Source organism: Rhopilema esculentum, chromosome 14, assembly GCF_057945365.1.
Source record: "Rhopilema esculentum isolate cy_ngs chromosome 14, ASM5794536v1, whole genome shotgun sequence".
Classification (NCBI taxonomy): domain Eukaryota; kingdom Metazoa; phylum Cnidaria; class Scyphozoa; order Rhizostomeae; family Rhizostomatidae; genus Rhopilema; species Rhopilema esculentum.
In genome coordinates this window covers 6,688,800-6,710,935 of record NC_142828.1, presented here as the reverse complement: position 1 = coordinate 6,710,935, position 22,136 = coordinate 6,688,800, and the positions used below count along the sequence as shown (strand labels likewise).

The following is a 22,136-nucleotide window of genomic DNA, read 5'->3' as shown; positions in this document are numbered from 1 at the left end:
AACACCACAAAACATTTCCTAAAAGAGGTTACATCCGAAATGAGGCAAAAGGACCAAAAGTTCTTTAAAGGAGTCCTCACTGTTTCAATAAGGCAACAGCAAACCCATAACAAATAAAATGCACCAAGCAGAATACCTTAACATGTCGTCCATCTCTGTTAACTTCTGCTCCAAAATGTTTCGTTCGGATGTAACTTCTTTCACTTCTCTAACCCAATCGTCTCTTTCAACTTCGAGTTTACCAAGAGCTGTCTGCATAATGTTGCGATCATTTTGGATATCAAGGATCTTCTGCTCCAAATCTTTTTTCTCTCGTTCGAGAACCAGAATCTAACGATATATTTATTTATAAAAACTTCAATAGCGATTTTTTATATTGAGCTCAAAAATCAAGCTGGACAATAAACACTGTCATTTAATACCAACACAAGCCAAAAACGAGGTTCAAAGGAGGATCGTTCCGAAATTGTAACGAATCGGATTCATTGATTCTTTCAATATCAAGTTAAATTAAATTAATTAAATTAAACAAGTTAAATTAAACACTAAATTGCATAAATTGTAAATAGTAAAAAGCTATGTATGTCGTGAAGCCAAGTATTCTATAATTGTAAGGAGTAAAGACTACTTTAAAATCTGATTATTAGTTTGAAAGGGTCATAGCCTGTAAACTATAAAGAGCTAAATACTTCACATAGCTCGAATTATAGCCAATATGTTAAAAGCAAAGTCGAAAGTACGGCTTTCGCAAAAATGATCCGTGGATTAGAGCTGATTGAAAAAGAAAGTTAGATAAATATAAAAGGGATGCTCAAAAATTCATTAATAATGTTTTTTAGACAAAGAAGTCTTCTTCTCTCACCGTTCTATTAAGGTCTCCATTTTGCTTTCTCATGTTGTTGTATTTTTTCTTAAATTCTTCTAAACGCTGTTCCATAGTTTGGTTTGTACGCAAGAAATCGTTTCTCTCTTCTTCAACCATTCGTCCTTTCTCCAAAAACTCATCTCTTTGCCTTTTTAAGTTTTGGAATTTGCTCAAAAGATCGTCACGATGGGCCTCAATGTCTTCCATATCGCGCAGTTGCTCCTAAATAGTTGAAAAAGTATAAAACCAACTGCCATAAACTATTTGTTTCCAAAACCTCCTTATAATACACATGGAACAGAACTGATAGGCAAATTCATGGTAGAAGGCAACAAGTCTTCTATGCTAGAAGGCAACATATTTCTCAGAAGGTAAATCAGCACAACCTTTGTGCAAACACCTCATGTTGTGCAGAATGGGAAATTGAGGTAATGTAAAATGGAGATCACTAATTGGTTGTCAACATTTTTATGCATTAGTGGATAATAAATTTCGCCCTTTTTCTAATTCTTGCTTTTTCTATGTCTTATTTTAATGTTCCTAATGTTCATTATGCTCATATTTCAATGTTCATATTGAAGAGAATTCATCTGAAAATATCAGGTAGATCTAGAATATAGAATCATGCCAAATAACCTGCAAATCAATGACGTTTCTTTCCAAATCAATGAAATCCTTTTCTGCGATTTCCAAATGTTTTATCTAGAAAAAAAATTGAAGTGTGCTGAAGAGCTATATGAATAGATTCACTTATGCAGAACATCGACAAATTTGAGGTTAAAATCAATTTAAAAACTTGCTTTTAGAGCTTTATACTTAATTTAACATAAATCCCTGAGGTAAGGTCCACAATTATTTGTTAGAATCTGTTACCACTTAGCATATCTAAATCGATTTTAGCCTTTCATAAGCATAAATGCCCATCAACTTCGAAGGTACAAAATAATGCTATACCCTTTCTATAAGCTCTCTGTTCTTCAGCATAACATTATCATGCTCTTCCTGTACATCAGCGAGTTTTTCTTGAATAACCTGGAACTCAGTCACTTGCACCTATGATAAATAAACAAAATGCTCATAACCTTTTTAACTACTTCCGTCTAATAAAACTATTTCTTAGAATTTGAGAAAGGCTACTGCGCCTTTACAGCAGTGCTCTACTAACTCCACATTCATATTTACCTGCACTTCAGTAAAATTTTGCTCGGTTTGCTTCTTAGAAATTTCCAAATTTCTGACTTCAGACTTAAGCTGAGATATCTGAAAAGGGATTTTCATCATGATGAATAACTAAACAAGTAATCAGATTTGGAGGATGTTTATTTATTACATACCAGATATGTTTGCTTTGTTTGACAATAGAGTCAGCAGTGTTTGCTACTGTGATCATAAAGAAGGATACGACCTTACAACAGAGTGGATAAAGTGATAACTTCGAAAACATCGATTATTATAATTTTTAACACGCACTTCGTAGCTAGGAACAAAACATTCAAATTTCATTTACAGTGAATAATCAATGAAAGAACTGAGCATTTCTAATGAATTGCTGTTGTTCTGAATTAGTTTACCAATTTTAGAAACAAAAGCCAGATAAAATATTTCAGTCAATTTCTAACAAATCTAGCAAATGCTATCAAAATTTCGTGGTATCTTAGTCTTTTTGCAGATCCAATGATCCCGATTCCTCAATTTCGTAAACATATTTATATGACGTTATTACCCGGCCATTCTTTGCTGAACAAGAAAAGAAACACCCGGGGTAAAATACAGTCAAAGCTTTACAGAATTAAAGCATAGGTCACATAAGCTTTAAAACTTCCCTCCACCTACATTATTACTCTCCACAAAGATGTCGTGACTGATTTCATGCTACAACTAAATAATGAAAGCGATTTTGTATTTTTTAATATCTTTACCTCTAGATCCTTGCGATTGATCTCTCCCTTTCTTGCCTCTAGCTCTTTCTGGCATCTTTGTAGTTCTTGAGTAAGTTGAGCATTGCTTTCTGCTTTTTCTTGAATCATCTTTTCTTTTTTCTCAAGCTGCAATAAAATTAATGTAAGCATTATATTCAAATTATATTCAAATTAATATAATATTTCAATATTAATACTATATTCGCGTTAATTCGTAAATTATTCTTATCATGAGAAATATCTAAACTGAATCAAAACATTTAAACTTACAAAAAGCTGTTGTGAACTCATGTTTAGTTAAGTACAAAAAAACTAAAAATGCAACGAAAAGATAAAAAAAGCTAGTAAAATACCAAACAAAGGGATGTGAGAGGGGAAACGGTAAGAAGTAAGAAGAAAATTACTTGTAGTTCTTATTTTAAAAATCTCAAACCTCTAATTCACCCAAGCTGAGAGATTCTAGAAAAATCTTATTAAAAATTTTGCCCCCATTAAAATGAAAACTTCTTCTGGCATGTTTAGTAGATTTGGGAATCGAATAATCTTCTCGTTCTATACGTATTCATCAATAAATTTAAAAATCATTATTTCAAACTAATGTCTAGTCAGGAGTGAAGTCAAACAAGGGTACATAAATGATTTCTGCCATCAAAAAGGGCGTGGCTCACACCTTAAGGGTGTGGTCATAAGATAAAGAATTCTATTTGCTGCTTTATACGTTTCGGTTTTAATAAACAACATTCGAAAAATTCAATTTCAAGTATTTTTAATGCAATAATTTTTAAAATTTAGCTGCTACAAAAATGTTAATACGTTACAATTGTTGTAAAAAAGTTACAATTATACCAAAGCGTGAGAAAAATAGTTTTCTTTCGCCCGACAAAAATCCGTTAAAGTATTGGGGGGTACAGCGTACCCCTTAACCCCTTTGGCGGCGGCCCTGTGTCTAGTCATTCCTATCCCAAATACTCGTGTGTATCTTGTAAATAAACTAGTTTTGTGTTATTGAGAAAGTTTATCTTTATAAAAAGCTAAATCGCTATTCTATTTCTTAATGAAAGTATACGTCAGCATTCGACAGCTGTCGAATGAAAAATATGCATTGAATCTATCTTTTCCTGTTTCAACCTAAATCCATGCAAGCTTCCAAAGAAATTTCAAGTTCCGTGTGCAATGTCTGAAGTTAATGAAAATTCAATTGCAATCAAAGAAAAGATGCATTGTCTACGCAACGTATAAATAATCCTCGCGAAAAGGAACATACTTTTTCTAGAACAAGGCTGTTATTGGGTCGTATCTTAAAGATGCGTATGAGAATTTCAGGGACCACGGTTGCTACACAAAGTTCTTATTCAAAAGGAGTATTTTGATAATAGCCTTGTTTAGAGATGCTTGGAAATAGCTATGTCTTGCTACAAGAAATGGTTTAGAGGACAATGCACTTGAACATATACCTTGTGATTTGTCAGTCTGAAATAGGATCTAGAACAATTGGTCAACCAAAAATTGAAGACCTGTTCTTAAATTCTTTTAAGGGGATCTTACTAAATGACGGGACAAATTTGCAACACTTTGAGGTTTGGCATTTTATAATTATATGTAATTAAGTGTGATGATCTGTATTTTAGGTTCTTCTGAACAATGCCTTCTTTAAGTTACCCCCAATGGAAGAAGCCGCATTCTTACAGCAGTCTTGGGAAAATTAGCCCCTAGGATTCAATGAATCGATTAGTTTTAAAAAAACGAGACACTACCCCTGTAACCGAGGGATTCTCTCAAAGATTAGATAGACCGACAATGAAATAGCAAAAAATCTAGACACATTGAGGATCGCGAACAGGGCAAGCTGCGCAGCTGAAAAGCAATTCAAATCATCTGTGTCCATTTAAGAGTGCCACCTAAGGAATTTGCGGTTTCTAGGTCAACGATACAGTCCCTGCTGGTGTAAAGGGTTCTTTTAGCGATTGAAGCTTATTTCTCATTGAGAAATCTCATATTTGTGGGAACTTAGTCAAGTGAAAGGACGCTTGAAAACTGACAGGTTTTTATAAAATATTCAAAGATCTATTGTTTTCAATAATTGGTCGATTGTCTTGTTGCCATATTGATAGACCAACTGATTGTCTGTTAGCCTAACTTTACCCAATGTATTTCACAATTTCCAATTTTGTAATTTTGATCTGACATTTGATTTCGAGTATGTTTCCTTTTAGCTATGATTAATTTACAGAGTACCGCCAGAGTGTCATTTTAAAGAGCAAGCAGGTATTAGGAGACAGCAACACTGTAGCTATTCCAGTGAACATGAAGATAAAACTGAGAGGGTAAAACCGCATTCTCATTGATTTTGTCTTGCTAACGGAAAAGTGCAATACATGGCATTTCAGAAGGAATATAACGCCTTGAAATCTAGTTGATGTCTGGTGGACCTATCCAACAAACAAACAACTCTACGTAGCTTCAAGTATATTGATCTAAAGTAAGCCGAAGAAACTTGAATTTGGTTTGTCGAGGTAATATTCTGGGCAGGGGCGGACAGGGCCCGTAGGGCGTGACCAGGCTTTGAATAGTTGTGGTCTCTTAGAAAACCTAATATACTTACTCTTAAAATTGATATTAATTTGCATAAATTCAATCGGTACCAGAGAATTTAGGCTGGGATTTATGCATAAATTCAAAAATTTATCCTAAAAAAGGGCCCACTTTTGAAACATCTTAGGGGCCGGGTAGGCAATCGCCACCTAGTCACCCGGGCCAGTCCGCCCCTGATTTGAGGAAGGTTGAAGGATTCTTCAATAACTTACAAGTGCAATGTTTTCAACCTCTTCCTTTAGCTCAGCCTGGAAGACAAAAACAATTGCTTTGTGTTAGACGAATCATCTGCAAAAATATTTGCAATACATAACAACAGACAGATCTCTGATTTAATATCTATACATAAGATCTGTATAGTATCAAGGGCATTTCACAAGTAAACTTTGGAAAATAAACTGGTAAGTATTAGCTATTGAACGGCATATTAAAAAGTATCAAAGACCTCGTTAAATTTGCGTCATTATCTTATAATATTAATCATATAAAATTGTGATTCAAGATTCAAATCTGGGAATCAAAAAGCTGGACTTCCAACAAGATAATGGCAATTTTAGGTAATTTTGTCAATATTTTCAAAGTTTCTGAAGAAAAATTAACAAAAAATCGCAACTATAATAGCTTTCCTTGATTCATTTAAAAAGAGAATCTTAATACCTTCATAGTTCTCATAATGGTGTCTTTATTCTGAAAAAAATATACATATTCATATAAGCATAGATTTTATTTGGAACTGAAAAAGAACAAAACAAGTAGAAGGTTGCATATAACTTCTGCATTAGTTAGATTTTTAGCTTAAGTCGTAACTAAAATCGTAACTAAAATTAAGCAAATTTCATGGAAGCCTTCGCAAAAAAATCAAGAAGAAATTAAACTACAAGTGTTGGTTTAAGACTAATGAACGTTATAAGACATATAAATGTTTAAAACCAATGTAGGGAAAGTTCGTATATCACTTAAAAATATAAAAATAAAATGTTAATGTGATGGGCATCAGTGCAGCATGGCTGACACAGTTGTTGAGATATGTTTAGGTATGTTTACTATTTTACAGTTTCTTCTACAAGATCACAGGCAGAAGTTTAAGAAAAAAGTGATTTGCTTGCTGTTTGCAGCGTTTCCGTTATTGAGCGTGTGTAAGCAGGGATATGGCTGGAAGCATCATATTAATAGTTGTTATACTGAGGTTATTCCGTATTTCTTAATGATAAATGAACCGAAACTTAATTGTTAATTGGGGGCTAACTAAAAGCATTTTTGTTATCTTCATTTTAGAGTTTATTTCTTAGCAAAGTATTGATTGGCTTAACGATAATATAGTTAGCAAATAAATTTAGTACCAGAATGAAAATATAATAGTGTAATTATATTTTTTTTATATTTTGATATAATGTATTGATTGGCTTCCTCAGGCATGCAAATGAATGAGATTCTTGCTTCTTTATCAGTATTTCATAAAGCGAAAAATGAACACATTGGCACACCTTTAACAGATACATCTCATTATAAATCAAATGAGATTACCATCCGCAATCTCATTGCAGAAGTTTAGACGAATGATAAAGGTTTTTACAAAAACAAGTTTATACTGAGTGCAGAACCAAACACATCTATGGAAACTTGTATTTCCATATTGATAATAACAGAATAAATATTAGGATATCACATTTTCACTGCAGCAATTATTTGTTGAGATTAAAGAAAGGACGTTTCTTCCTCAACGTTATCTGAAAAGGGTGTAAGATGACACTTCTAGTTAAATATTAAATGGGTTTAAAAATTAACTAGTTTAGGATTGCACAGTCTCAGTTTGTTTGCAATAGTTATCAACAGAGCTGATATAAGTTTGTATGGGAAGCCACAGGCATCAGCAACAATTGGGCGGCTATAGATAAAAAATTAAAACTAAATTGCAACACTCGATAAGATTGCTGCAGATGAAGAAGGTCTGTAAGGGGAAATCAGTACATCGATTTCCCCACTCATTAAAATTGTGGGTATTAGATTTTCAGTAGATTGTTTGACGTGCAGCAAAGGAAAACTATTTGTAAAATCACTCTTTTCTTGTACAAAGGCAAAAACTACAGGTCACAATTTTCCATCTGCTGCAATACCCTGTTAGTTGTAGCGTAGATTTTAAACATTTGTGACGCTGATAAAAAACGAAAGGTTTGCTGTTGCAAAGGTCTCACCCCCCCAGAAAAACGATGGCAGCTACGGTACTGATTCCAATTCTATGATAGGCGAAGATTTTTACATACGGAGACAATTTTGTTGGTTGTAGAGTAAATTAATATGGCAGAATGATGCAGTTCTGTTGACTGCCTGAATTTCTGTTTGTCGCTTAGAGAAATCTAATGTCAGTGAATGAAACATACTGGCAAAGTTTCTGGCGAAAATAGTGGCAAAAATACCGGCAAATGAACGACTGTGCTTTGCCTTGCATGATACAGCGGGTAAATTTAGAGGAAAGTTACCAATAGATCATTTCGAACAAACCAGGCATTCATTGGACCTCACGCTTCTCCTCTTCTTAAAATAATCTTTTCCGCTCTCATCCTCCCCCTCCCCCCTTCCCTACTCTCTCAAAATTAAAGCTCTATTGCTGCATAGCCTATCCATGTAGATTTACACACAGATTTGTATTTTTGACGTGGAATAAGAGATGTGTCGTAATAATTGAATGGGCCTGCATTAAATTAGAGTTTTTGAAGAGACAATAATTTCGAAGCAAAAAATGAATGAACCGAAAAAACAAGTCGGAAACTACGGGCATTTAGGATACTCCTTGCTGAGGATTGTTTTCAACGAGTCGCATTTCCAGCCATGTTTGTAACCTATGCAGGTAACACTATTTAGGTTTCCTACGATGAAACGGTAGAGGTCAAGAGCTCAAGGGAGGCTGTTGTTTTGCTAGCCAGCAGGCTGTTTTAAAGAGAAGAATACGTCTGATCTGTTAAGACTCAATTGCCGACCGATCGCTGTCAAGTCAAGGCATTGCCATCTTATAGACAGGACTGTGTGGTAATGTACAACTAGTGCAATGGCAAAAAATACAGGACTGCCGACAACAGCACCCCCTTTCCCCAAATGCGACATGACTCGGAAAGTTTATCTCAGTAGTTGGATACGGATTATAATGAGACAGAAGAGGAAAGGCCGCTCAGATAAGATACTCGCAAATCACCGGGCTTGCCCAAAACCAAAAAATGTCATATTCCGCCAAACAATTGCCCAATTTTAGCAAAAATGTTTCACAAAAGCTTATGTGGAAGAATTTGTTCCATACACGTTTAAACGCTCATGTTTCTGCGATTAATTTGACATAACATGGGCAACGGCGCAGGTTTGAAAGTGGGGGTGGGGAGGGGGCAAGGGAAAATTTAACAGTCATAACAAAATATTTTGAAAATTTTTTAGAAAGTGGAAGGCTATGGCCCCCGAACCCCCGTCCCCTTCGTCAGGGGCCCTGCATAATGCGGCAAAAGTCCAAAACAAAGGTCCTACATTGACATGCGAGGAGAAAATATGCGGGTTGAAGCAGGTTATCGTAGTTAGTGTATAAAATTTTCTTCTTGTTTCACTCCTATTCCTGAATGCAAAAACGAAACTTTGGCAAAAAATAAAACAAAATATGACTCACGACTTGGCTGCTAGGTATGTCAATAGAGCACACAGTGCAGTTAGGCCATCTGCTGCAAACGGGAAACGAAGCGGGGTCGTCTACATCGATCCTAGGCCTAGCCCCACGGGCAAGATTAGAACTACTCGAGGCTTTTCTCGGTTTTCTACTTGGTGACCCTATTTTACCCATTGCACCAGAAGTTGGTCTATGCATGGGACTTGCACTTCTTGAACGAGCCCTATAGGGGTCTAATCTGTAGTCACTTCTGTCTGGAGAGCGTCCGCGCGGGCCATCTTCAGGCATTCGGCCCGCCCCTTGACCTCCTGGATATCCTGTAGACTGTACTGGCTCATTGAGTACCTGCCTATCAGCACCTCCTTGAAGTCTGTATTCTATATCGTTCCTTTCTGATGATTTGGAGCGCCACTGATAACCTTTATAGCCTGAATCACTTCGATTTTGAAGCCCAAAGCGGGATGTTCTATCTTTGTATCCACGCACCGCTTCATTGCTGTATCGCGAATCACCGACATGAGCTTGACTGGCGACACCAGTATCACTGCTGTAGCCTCGCATGCGGTCTTGTGGCGAATTTGAGCGTACAATTTCTCCAGAGATTCTGTATCTCACTTTATTCTGCTCGGAGTCAGACTGATTCCCGGCTCCTCCGTGGAGGATTCCGCCAATTTTTGTACCGGAATCACGTGTCCGGTAACCTTCAGACAGTTTTGAACTAGAGAAACGAGCATCGCCGGCGTTCCCTCTGAGTACACTACTTAAATTATCCGTGCTGCCACCTTTGGACTCATACAGGCCTCTTCTAGTAAGATCGTCTCTACTGCCATACCCACTTGATGCATACAACCTGCGGTTATCTCCCCTAAATCCAACATTAGGTTTATCGTTTGTGCTAAGATAACGACTACCAGAGCCAGTTCCACCATAGGCATTTCCAGTCGATCTTGAATTTGAAGCACTATGACCATAAACACGACCTCTAGTTGATGTAAGGTCTTCCATCGAGCGGGTTTTATTAAGTCTTGTATCAGACCCATGCGTATGGTATCCACCATCCGAAAGATAACCCCCTTCATACATCGAGGCACTGCCATAACGTGATCGCCTTGTGCTGTAACTCATTGCGCTAGCTCTAAAAACCCAAACTTTGGTATAAGCAATAAAACCGACGTGGCTTTTAGTTTCTCTCCACTACTCAAACCATAAAGAGCCTGGATTTAGGATGCTTACACTGGATACTCTCATACTCTACTACCCTAATGGGTTCCACACTCAAAACAAATTAGAATAATGCCTCTTGAATATTTCATTAGGCAGGGAAGCGCTTGAATAATTAATGAAAGGCGAGAACGGGTGTTGCCCTACCGAGCCTCGATTCAAATTACATTGGAATCCCATGGCAACGACGATGCTTGGGACGATCTTTGCAATACCCCGATGCTTTGACCCCGTAATGCCTTGCAGAAGATCTTGAAAAGTTTCTTTGCAGATATAACACAACTAACAAATCAGCGGCGCATCGATTTCAGTCCTTCAAAGTTTCGACGGAGCTCGCTACGAGTTACGCGAAACCAACCGGTATCAGACATGAAACACCACTTAGGCCACCTGGGATGCCAACATCTTATTTTTAATTGCAATTTGAAACAAATTACAGTCGCTTGATAACTGACTGCCTTAATTAACGACTGGAAATTTGAGTTTTAAATGGGTTTACAACAAAATGCTCCTGAAAGAAAGTGCATCTTAATCATGATAGGAATGGCCTGCAATCATAATGGTTCATCCTTTTTAACCGAATCTTATTCCTTATTAGACAATTGCCAATTGCCTCTATATCGGGATGTCTATTGGTTTCATCAATTAATGATTTTACCTCTTTATTGTATCTATATTTTGTCCTAAATCAACAATGCAACCTGTGATGCGACAAAATGCAAGGAGTAACATTGTTAAAATAAATGTCATTAATCTTGAAAACTAGCTGCAGACAACATTAAAAATTCACCACTGTCGCGTTTGCAGTACAGGGCGTTCGCTATAATGCCTTTCATATTGAGGATGCTGAGTTTTGCATTGATAATGGATCTATAGTGATAAGAGTGACCCGTGGTCTTTCTAGTTGCCCTCTTGTGTCTGGCGCTTTTTCGTAGGGTCTTGGCTGAAACACATTCAGGGCTGAATCCCACGACTGGACCCAGTAGCGTTATATTCAAGCCTAGTGGAGAATATTTTAGGCTTTTTAACCCCTGACGGTTGCAGATAAGGTATTACAGGCACTGGGAACGAGGTAATCCTAGAAATAGTAGAAAAGCTCGAGTCAAATGTTGCAGGTAAAAGGCAGGACAATTCCCTGGCAACTCTTGAGATCAGCAATGACTTCCTGATACAAGTAAAATACTTAACATTGAAATATTTCAGTATCTAACAGGCTCACATTAGAGGATAAGCGTCTGTAATTGTTTCTATTTGACTAAATATTCTTTGTTCGATTTTGACTTGTGAGTTCACGCAGTTACGCAGTAGGATGTAGTAAATGTCCATCAAAAGTGAAAAGACAAAGTTGATGTGTGATTAAAGATCTAAACCAATGGAATGGAAAGGCGAGTCAAGGTCAATGGGGGACTTTTGAGATAACGAAGTAATTTTTCAAGAGAGACAGCTGGATACCATGATAATTGCTACATTAATGGCCGATTTGGTAACTTGCTTATCAATTGTAAACCAACAGTGGAACAATCCACGTTTCAGAACATTTCTAGTTGCATATCTAATTTGCAACCTGGCCTGTTCTACATATTAAAGTATTTATGTAGGATAGAGTTATACTACAAGATTAGGCTGTGACTAAAGTCTTGTCCTACTCTCCCTTTCTATTTAGTCAGAAAGCTGGCGTAGTCGGTGTCAAACTTGCAAGTGTGAAGTTTAGGTGAAAGGCGTGGTTAAGCGTTGGAGGATTGTTGTTATGAAATGAGAAAACTGACTGAAATTTAAAATTTAAAAAGAATAAATACTATTTTTCTCAAACAAGACAATCAGGGAGAATGCGCCAGGAATCATAACAGCCACATAGACACTACGTAAATGTAGCTCAAGATGTGGGCAGGTTAAACAGACATGCCAATGAAGAAAACAAGGATTTGGATGACGAAGTCTAAGAAAATTAAAAAAAAAACAATTTAATCATAGGCGTTCATTGCCAATTCATGGTGCTTGGAATTTCTTCGAAAACTTTTCAACAGGCAAAAACCATTTAAATACCACTATGAGCTCGATAAGGCCCCAGAATGGAAGGCTCAGGTTTCATCAATGCCGTGACAGTATTCTGTAATCCATTTTCTAACCAAACTTAGAAATAAGCTATTTATTTTTTTAAAAAATAGGTGGATAAAGAGAAGCTCAATCTAATCATTTTTAAGTTAGTGGCTTCTAGGTTAAAGGGGGCGTTGGTCGTTGCAATTCCCCTGCCGTCCATTTTAACAATCAGAGCACTATGAGGAAGCAAAGCAGTTGCTTACAGAACGTAGGACTGTTTCATCGAACTCTAAACTAGCATCTCCGATCAGTGCAATACTGCCTTCTTGATCTGGCTAAGGTTCTGCCAATGACATCAAAGCAAATTACTACAACACCTACAATCCCGGACAAAAATAGTTCAGACTTTTAAAAGAAAATTGATGTTTTCTCTTTCCTTTGAAAAATAACTTTTGCCCTTCCCCGATTCAATGTTGAATGAATGATTTTTAAGGAGAAATGATAGAACTACAAAATCAACATTGATTCGAGGGAAGAGGGGGGGGGGGGGGGGTTTGGGGTTCGAAGTCACAAAGTTAACGGAAAGTAGAAAATAACAAAATTGCATTTTGTCTCAACAATATTGTCCGTGATTGTAGATCTTCTAAGAAGTATTTATAATAAAAGAAAAGCACATTTTAGGTGCGCATCTTGAGCCATAACTTCAGCGAGTCAGTTTAACTTGCAACTTTCTGTTTGATTTTTTTGTAATATTTGTTTTAACCTGTGACCATTAATTTGTCCTCTCAGAACAACAGTAATAAAATATTTGCAAAAATTGAATCTAACCACTATGTCAGTTTACACGTGATTTGAGCCAATTTACTGCCAATTCAATTAAACTAAACTGTCTGTAAAATTCAAACAAGATATGAAAAGTACTAACCTGGATCTGTCGCTCCAACGACGCACATTCTTCTTTCATCATGCTCAGCTCTTTCCTCAATGCATCACTCTCGTCCCAGACTCCTTTCCTTGATCGGTCTGACGTCTGCAGATCAGTCTGACGTTGAAGCTGGCTTTTTGTTGACGGCTTTGGCATCACCGGAGGAGGGGGGAAGGCTCTTCTTGTGCCTATTTGACTTCTTTCGGCCTTACTTTGGATACCCTCGTACATAACTGGATTGCTTTTAGATCGCTTAATGCTTGGATGGCGGTTAGACGACAGCAAATGGTTCTCCTTAGCTTCCGAATCCCATAGCTCCAGCGCCGTGGGTGGTTTGTTTCCTCCGCTTTTACGGTCAGCAGAAAGTACCTCCCCAGCCGACCAAGACCTTAGGCGCTTTCTATCGCTTAGGCGCTTACTACTGGATGGTGAGAAAGACCGTGATCTATACATTTCTTGCTCCCTTGTTCCGTCACCGTCATTCAAAAATGGACTGCTTATAAATCGAGATTGTCTCCGTTTTTGTCTAGCTGAAGGCGTAGATAAGAATTGGCAGTACGTCGTTGGAACGCTGCGAGGCCTGCAGGCTCTTCCGCGGTGAGACGGAGAACACCTCTCTGAGTTTGACAGATAACTACCATCGTCTGTTAGGTTTAGACGGCTAGGAAAATCGCTGTCAGCATCAATATTACTGGCATTGAAAACGAGACTATCGTCGAAACTCCTACTACTTTCTAAACGTTGACAGTCGTAGTTTGGAACTGGCAGCTCGCGATAAAAGTCAACCATGCGATGAGACTCACCTTTCTCGGGTACAGATGTTCCACTCTTACTTAAAGCTTCATTATCCACGTTAATGCTGGTTATTGTCAAATCACCACTGGTTTCAGCAATGCTGTTTTCCACGGCAAAACTTTCGTCATAATCAACACACACCGCTTCAGGCTCCTTCACAAGGGTAACTTCTGCTGGTGAATCAGAAACATTATTGTCGTTTCCTTGCCGCAGCAGAGCACCATATGCGAGCAATTCGTTTACGTCATCTGACGCAACACTTTGCGAAGACTGTGTTCGATTATGTTGTATTCTCCTACTATCAGCCTTGTCTGGCTCCTGTGAGTTTTTAGGCAAAGCGCTTTTAATTTCTTCTGTATCTCGAGAATCGCTATCTTCTACCCTGGATCCATCGACACCTAAATTCAATCTATATTCCTCATGCTCACAGCTAATGGTATGAGCTGCTAGCAAATTTATGCTTCCTTCTGGAGGCGTCTGTCTTGGGCACGAGTTTTCATCTACTGAGGAAGTTTCAATTTGAAGAGGGTCGAATTCAAAATCAGGACTGAAACATGTTGAAGAATTCCTGATTTCTGGAATATCAACCTCGACGTATTCTGGTGAATTTCTGGCATCTTCGGACCGGTAATTTTCTACTGACCGGTGTCCTTTATTGATGGGTGACTTCTGGACCTTATCATAATGCTCCAGATATATATCAAGCATTTCTCCGGGTCCATTAGCTAAATGAAAACCAGCTGGGTCATTATCAGGAGATTGTAATGTTGGGGAAACCATGCTGTACTCTTCTTTTATAGTCTCTTTTGCGCGTATCGTGGCCTCTTCTAGAATTCGGTCGACGAATTGAAAGAGAGATTCGACTGACGAATTAAACATTTCCGTTTTGATGCTGGATTCTGTTAAATTTGAAACATATTTGTCGTCCGCAGATGGAATGATGTCGAAGTCAAAATCGTCTGAAACCTTGTGATGAGGCGCTGATTTCAAGTGCTCTTCAAACGCTATTTTATCCTGGAAAACGAATTGAAATAATGACAAAATTTCGTATTCTAACAAATCATAGAAAAAACTGGCACAAAATTGATTTTTTGATATTGCGCATCAAGAAAATGGTAATAAAAGTATTCAAATCAATATTTGGAATCTGAAAAATCCAAAAGAGGACATTTACCGAATCATATCTCTAGTTTGCAATGATTTTAACTACTTATGTAACCAATAATAAGTACAATTATTACACATTCTGTTTACAGTAAAATAAGAGATGCCACAAGAACAATAAGCATACCGGTTTTTGGGTTGGTTCGCGTACTCTTGGCATCTGTGTAGCTTCATCAACTTGCGATCTAGGTGTCAATCCGCTGTCGTTTCTTGACAAACTCCGTTCAGATCGAGGGGACATGTACTTACTAAAAGGTATTGATTAATCATTATATTTATCAGACAGATATAAACCAGTTTCAGATATCAGGTATCCAAATTTTGAAGTTTTTTATCTAGCAACATTTTAGTGTTTAATGCAGTTAAAATTTAATCGAAAAATGAGTGAATAATAAAATGTTGATCGTCAGTTGACCTTCAGACAACCATTTTCAATTTTTTGTAGTAGTTGTCTATCCGTTTCCAAACGTATCGCATCTAGTCCTTTACATAATATGGTTTAATGTCTCATACAGATTCATCAGTGTCACTGTGTAAACGGATGAATATATGGTATGCTATTGCACCGTAACCCTGTATCCTGGGAGCCATTTCACGTGAAACCGAGATCACATACAGACTGTATGGCAATTATTTTCCATAACTAGAACCCAAACTCCTTTCGGTATTTATACGAGCAACGCGCGGCGTTCGACCTTCAACCTGTTGGTGTTTCGAGCTGATAAGAAGCCAGTGGAGCCACGTGTTTGAACAAGTCGGTATTTTACTTTTCTCGTTTTGAATTTATCGTATTCCATTTTTATTTTCAAGCTACATCTAACGTGGATATTTACACTAGTTACAATTTGTTTTTTAGTTATGGATAACCAAGATAATTTGTATGCTACTAGTGACCTTCGACCTCTGACCCCACACGTGCAAGGTTCAGGAGTCGAAGTCGATCCTGGGTGTTCTTCCGAAACACAACCAGGTTTTCTTCATACGCATTCGTCGTTAGATTTATTGAATGTACGAAGAGATTTAAACGAATTGACTGGACTTTTTAAAGAGTTCGTTAATCATAATATAGGCAGGGATAAAGAGCGGAGTTCTTCCTGCACAGCTGTAAGACCTGACCAGCATTCACCAACTCGTCGCAAGAGGTCTTATGATGAAATGTCTGTATGTCAGACCCATAATTCATTTGAGCACGATTCTGTGTCTCACACAAAATGCTATCCGGAAGCTTTTTCTTCCGTTGAAAATCAGGATGCTATATCATCCAAACGTTCAAAGCGAGTGGATATTGACTCGTTGTTTCATGTGCCTTCCACAGTAAATTCTGAGGCATCTGTCCCAGATCTTAATATGGAAGAAGAAGTCTTGGACTTTGTTGATAATGAGTTATCCGAGGCAGTTTTAGACAAGAAAGGCAAGGGTCTTTCCTCTGATAAGCTGGCCTCAAAAATTGAGGAACAGTGGAAAAATCCCAGCAGAAAAGCAGTTGCTCAGGTTTTTAAGAGGCACAAGCACCCTCTTAACCTTGAGAGTATTTCTGTTCCAGCTATGCCAAAGTTGATAATGAAAATGCCTTCATTTAAGGATTCTGTTTTGGCTAGGGAGAGGAAATTATATGATGTTCATCATTCTGTTGCTAAATCCTCCCACATAATTTCAACTTTGGCTGATGATTTACTTCTTGCAGAAAAGAATCATAGCCTTATTGACACAAAGGCTATTGTTTTGAAAGCCTTTGATGCACTATCTGTTCTTTCTAATGCCAGTGTCAATATCTCAAATTTACGAAGGCTTAATATAAGACCTATACTTAACAAGGATGTACAGGGACTATGTGACCCTACTCGTGAAGTCTCAAACCATTTGTTTGGAGACGACATTGAAAAACGCCTGAAGCAAGAAAGGGAGTCTAAACGTCTTGCCTCTGCTGCTACTCAACCGATGCCTCAGTCTACTAGGTATAGACAACATGATAGGCAGATACCAGTGTTTAATAGGCGAACACAGCACTCTTTTTATAATGGCCCTACTCAGCAGTCTTTTTTAGAGAAAGGCCAGAAGTCTCGTCCATATCGGCGGAAGCAGAAGCCCTACAAGGGATAAATGTAAATAATTTCATTTCATTTCTCCCTAAACTGACAAAATATCTTTTGTACAAGATTGACACATTTAGAGCAGGTGCACTTAAAAATCATCTGGAACGTTGGTATACTGTCACTAGTGACTTTGAAACTTTACAAACTGTAGCTGGTTTACAGCTTGAATTCTCATTGCCTCTCAATTTTGAGAGAAATTATGCTGTGCCATTTTCAGCTGAAGAAAATGAGTTTATTCTAGCAGAGATTAAAACATTACAGGATAAACATGTTATAACAGAATGTGATCATGAAGGAGATGAATTTATCTCCCCAATTTTTCTTGTCCCAAAAGATGGTGATTCTTTTAGACTTATTCTTAATTTGCGGAAATTGAACGAGTCTATGCCATATATGCATTTTAAGATGGACACCTTTGACAAGGTTATCAAATTAGTTAGACAAAATTGTTTTATGTGTACTGTAGATATAAAGGATGCTTATTATTCAGTAGCCATATCTGAATCCTGTCAAAAGTATCTGAAGTTCAAGTATCAAGACAAACTGTTTAAGTTCTTAGCGTTACCAAATGGATTATGTTCTGGTCCAAGGAAGTTTACAAAATTATTAAAACCTGCTTTAGCGTTCTTGAGAAAGCAAGGTTTCATTGTTTCAGCATATATTGATGATATCATAATAATTGATGAATCATATGATGCTTGTATTAAAGCTACTGTTGAAACAATCAAATTATTGGATTTTTTAGGTTTTGTTATTCATCCTAAAAAATCTAATTTTATTCCTTCTAAGTGTGTTACCTATCTAGGATTTACTATCAATTCAGAAACAATGAATGTCACCCTCCCATCAACCAAAGTATTGAAAATTAAAGATAAATGTTCCAAATTGTGTATGTCTAATAACCTATCAATAAGAGATGTTGCATCAGTGATAGGCTTAATTGTGAGCACATTCCCTGCTGTTAAATTTGGGCCTTTACACTATAGATCATTAGAAAATGACAAAATTCAGGCACTAGCTATTTCTAAGGGCAATTTTGACCATGCAATGTCACTGTCTAAAACAGCCTATGATGACTTAAGATGGTGGATTGATAATGTTGAAAGCTCATTTAATGACATGGCAATCTCTAATCCTGAAATGGTTATTGCTACTGATGCCTCATCTACTGGTTGGGGAGCTGTCTTAGGCAGTACAAGGACAAGAGGGGTTTGGAATCTCCATGAGCAACAACTCCATATTAATGTGCTTGAGCTAAAGGCTATTTTGTATGGGCTAACTTCTTTGATTGACCAAAGGAATACACATGTTAAAATTTTGACTGATAATATGAATGCAGTACACAGCATTAAAAATATGGGATCCTGTCGTTCTTTGGCTTGTAATGAAGAAGTGAAGCAAATTTGGAATTGGGCTATCCAGAATCAAAACTGCATATCTGTGTCCTTCATCCCAGGAGTTCAGAACTATTTAGCTGATGCTGAATCTAGAAACTATGAGCTTCGAACAGAATGGCAGTTAAATCCATCTGTGTTTAAATTTGTAATCAAAAAATTAAATGTTACCTTAGACATTGATTTATTTGCCTCTAGAATCAATTGCCAATTTAAGCCTTTTGCATCGTTTTGGCCAGATCCAGAGGCTTCAGCAATTGATTCGTTTACATTTAGCTGGTCAACCATTAAATTTTATGCCTTTCCACCATTTGCAATTATTCCTAATGTTTTACAAAAGATTTGTTCTGACAATGCAACTGGTCTTCTAATTGTTCCTAATTGGCCATATAGTCCCTGGTATTCTCTGTACAATAGAATGTTGATTTCTGAACGAATTGTTATTCCTTCCAGCAAGCATCTAATGTTACTGCCAAACCGTCCACAAGCTGTGCACCCACTACAGAAGTCTCTGCAACTGCTAGCTGGCATGATATCTGGAACAAAAGATTACCAATAGGTATATCATCTGAAGCCAAATATATAATTGATTCATCTTGGTCATCTGGTACTTCAAAACAATATTCTACCTATTTAGACAGATGGTTTGTTTACTGTCAAAGAGTGGACATATGTCCCACACATTATTCTATTAATCATGGAATTAACTTCCTAACAGAACTATTTAACAAACATAATTTGGGCTACTCTGCTATGAACACTGCTCGTTCAGCATTATCCAATATTATGACACCAGATACAAGTTCGTCATTTGGTAACAATCCACTCGTTAAGAGATTACTGCGAGGGATGTTTAACATACGGCCGAGTATTCCTAAGCATGTTAACACTTATGATGTTGATGTTGTGTTACAGTATCTAAAGGGCCTAGGTGATGCAGATGCTATTCCATTTAAAATGCTTACCTTTCGTCTTGTAACATTGTTTTGTCTTCTATCAGGACAGAGAGACCAAACATTTGCTGCTATTGACATCAGACTTATGGATGTTTCTGATGACAGAGTTGTTTGTTATATTGATCAAGTTCTCAAAACAACTAGACCTGGTTTTCATCAGTCACCTCTTGATTTCCGTGCATTCCCTGATAGCAAGGCTATTTGTCCTGTATTTAACACACAGCAGTACTTGTTTAGATCATTCTCTCTACGTGGTCCGAGAGTGAAATTGTTTGTGAGTTATAAATCTCCTCATCAATCTGTTTGCACCTCGACCATTTCACGTTGGGTGAGAACCACTTTGCAATTGGCAGGAATTGATATTAATGTATTTACCTCTCACTCTACTAGGGCTGCATCAACATCCAAGGCACGAAGTATTGGCCTATCGCTAACAGCTATAAACAAAGCTGCAGGATGGTCGAATTCGAGTACTTTTGGACGTTTTTATAATAAGACAATTCATGAAAGTAACTTTGGTAGTAGCATTTTAGCCAATTTTGATTGTTAATATTGATTATTTGTGTGCGTACAATCGATCATTTCTCAGTTCAAGTCTTCTTGATCAACACATTGCCAGTCTCTTTGAAGTCTCGTATAAATACCGAAAGGAGTTTGGGTTCTAGTTATGGAAAATAATTAAAAAATTAAACAAACCTTGGTGTAGTTTGATGTAGATTATTTTCCATACCTAGAACCAAACGACGTGGGATTTATACGCCCACCCGACCCAAATAATTATGTATTTTCCCCTTTTTCTAGTGTTCATTTTCAGGACTGGCAGGCTCCACTGGTATGTCTTTGAATCAGGTCGAACGCCGCGCGTTGCTCGTATAAATCCCACGTCGTTTGGTTCTAGGTATGGAAAATAATCTACATCAAACTACACCAAGGTTTGTTTAATTTTTTAATTAAACGTGTATCGCAAAAACATTACGTCTATTTCATTGAAATGTTAGGCCGAGCACGACCTCCGATAACTTTCAAGAAATTAAATCAAAATGAGATAGTTAAACGTAGTTTGGTTTAACCTTCTTTAAACAATAGAAGCATAGCCTAATGACAAATTTAAACATAGAACTATCAAATAGTAAATAAATAACGCAAAAGACGAGTTACATGCACCATTTTAATTGTATTTTTGCAACGAAAGAAAATCTGCATGTCGTTATTCAAAATCCGTCATGATCTATAATTCCAGTATTAGAATAACAAACATTTTTTCAAAGTTTTGTAAAAGAAAAATAGCAATTTTACCTCAAGTAAATGGCGACCAGAAACCTTAAGTGTTGAGAAGCGAATTTCCAGAATAATTATTTAAATTCTGACGCACGCTTCATTTATATATCGCTGCCAAATCTTTAAACATGTTGCCGCCTTATTTAACAGGACGACAGAGCATTGATAAGCTTGGCTTTCGCAGCACAAATAGGAAAAACACAAAGCACTGTTGCTCAATTTTTTCGCAATGAGATTTGTTATCAGTCAATCAAGCACATGATTTCTGCTTAAGTTGAAGATGAAAATAGCACCTAACAGAATAATGCACGTGGAACATGAAAGATAATCAGCAACGAAGGAAGGAAAACAACTAAACACGTACTGCCATGGCGTGTCATCAACAGAGTCTGTCTGTGTAGAGCGCTCTTCTTTCACCTCGATTTCTGTCTTTCTGGCCAGTGGCTGTATTTCCTATGACAAAGTTTTTCTGAGTGATTTTTTCGAACAGATCAGTACCGCCGGAAGTGGATTTTGTCTTTATAAATTCTTACAGTTAATGCTAACATCAAAAAGGGACCATGGACGACAGGTGACAACCTTAGGCCAGATACTTAACAAATTTTCACACTACATTTTAAAAATTTCAGCAGGAATCCACTGCAGCAAAACTAAATATCAGGCCATGAAAAAAATTCTTTCCTGCGACCCGACAAAATCATGCACAAGAGTCCAGCTCTAAAAACAGAAGTATTATGTTTCCAGTTTTATGTAAACTGAAGTAAGATATAAACAAAAATAGACAGCAATTCATGTCATTCTAACTCAATAAGCTACATTTAAAAGGATTAAGCAATTTTACTTCCACTTGGAGTAATTCTCTGCTTTGGTGGCTAAAAATTTTCCTTATTGTACAAATGCCTTATTTGATCTGGAATAGTGTCTTAGATACAATGATACTAACAGGTGAAGATATTTATAATTGGAATGTTGAAGTAGAAATTACTACAAATGCAAACAAATTTGAGGTAGCTGTTACCTTTGGGTGATGGATTAAGGCATTATAATTCAACAATATTCAAAAGAGAGACTTAAAGGTCACAATTTTGATCCTTTGAAGTTTATAACAAACTATACGCAAAAGATATAGGTCTGAACTCTGAGAAGAAGCCAATCGCGAAAAGCATAAGACAATAAATATTTTAATTAGTTAAATCACCATGATATGCAATATAAAGTTCAGGTCTTGTGCAAACCGAAATAGCAAGAATTTGTAGC

At 37.0% G+C, this 22,136-nt stretch overlaps 2 protein-coding genes across 8 annotated transcripts in view; one reads left to right on the top strand and one right to left on the bottom strand.

The window, feature by feature from the left end:
• The window catches only part of LOC135695965 (uncharacterized), a 61,832-nt gene that overhangs the window by 11,008 nt on the left and 28,688 nt on the right, over positions 1-22,136 (bottom strand). For all 6 annotated transcript variants that reach the window (XM_065215201.2, XM_065215200.2, XM_065215199.2 and 3 more), the window contains 11 exons: positions 21,244-21,332; positions 15,286-15,406; positions 13,200-15,008; positions 6,034-6,063; positions 5,589-5,624; positions 2,785-2,910; positions 2,048-2,125; positions 1,820-1,918; positions 1,502-1,567; positions 863-1,087; positions 137-330 (listed from right to left, as the gene is read on the bottom strand). In XM_065215201.2, coding sequence (XP_065071273.2) covers positions 137-330; positions 863-1,087; positions 1,502-1,567; positions 1,820-1,918; positions 2,048-2,125; positions 2,785-2,910; positions 5,589-5,624; positions 6,034-6,063; positions 13,200-15,008; positions 15,286-15,406; positions 21,244-21,332 — 2,873 coding nt within the window. The remainder of the gene's footprint in view (positions 1-136; positions 331-862; positions 1,088-1,501; positions 1,568-1,819; positions 1,919-2,047; positions 2,126-2,784; positions 2,911-5,588; positions 5,625-6,033; positions 6,064-13,199; positions 15,009-15,285; positions 15,407-21,243; positions 21,333-22,136) is intronic.
• On the top strand, positions 15,405-20,175 carry LOC135694150 (uncharacterized). 2 transcript variants are annotated; one of them, XM_089112339.1, is made up of 3 exons: positions 15,406-17,260; positions 19,099-19,204; positions 19,992-20,175. In XM_089112339.1, the coding sequence occupies exon 1, from the start codon at positions 16,017-16,019 to the stop codon at positions 17,256-17,258; it is 1,242 nt and encodes a 413-aa protein (XP_088968465.1). In that variant the 5' UTR covers positions 15,406-16,016; the 3' UTR covers positions 17,259-17,260; positions 19,099-19,204; positions 19,992-20,175. The 2 variants fall into 2 exon arrangements, with proteins under 2 accessions (XP_088968466.1, XP_088968465.1); XM_089112340.1 differs by having other exon boundaries at positions 15,405-19,204.

Bases quoted from the DNA above. Each gene is read 5' to 3' on its own strand.
- LOC135694150 (XM_089112340.1), top strand. From the start codon at position 16,017: ATGGATAACCAAGATAATTTGTATGCTACTAGTGACCTTCGACCTCTG.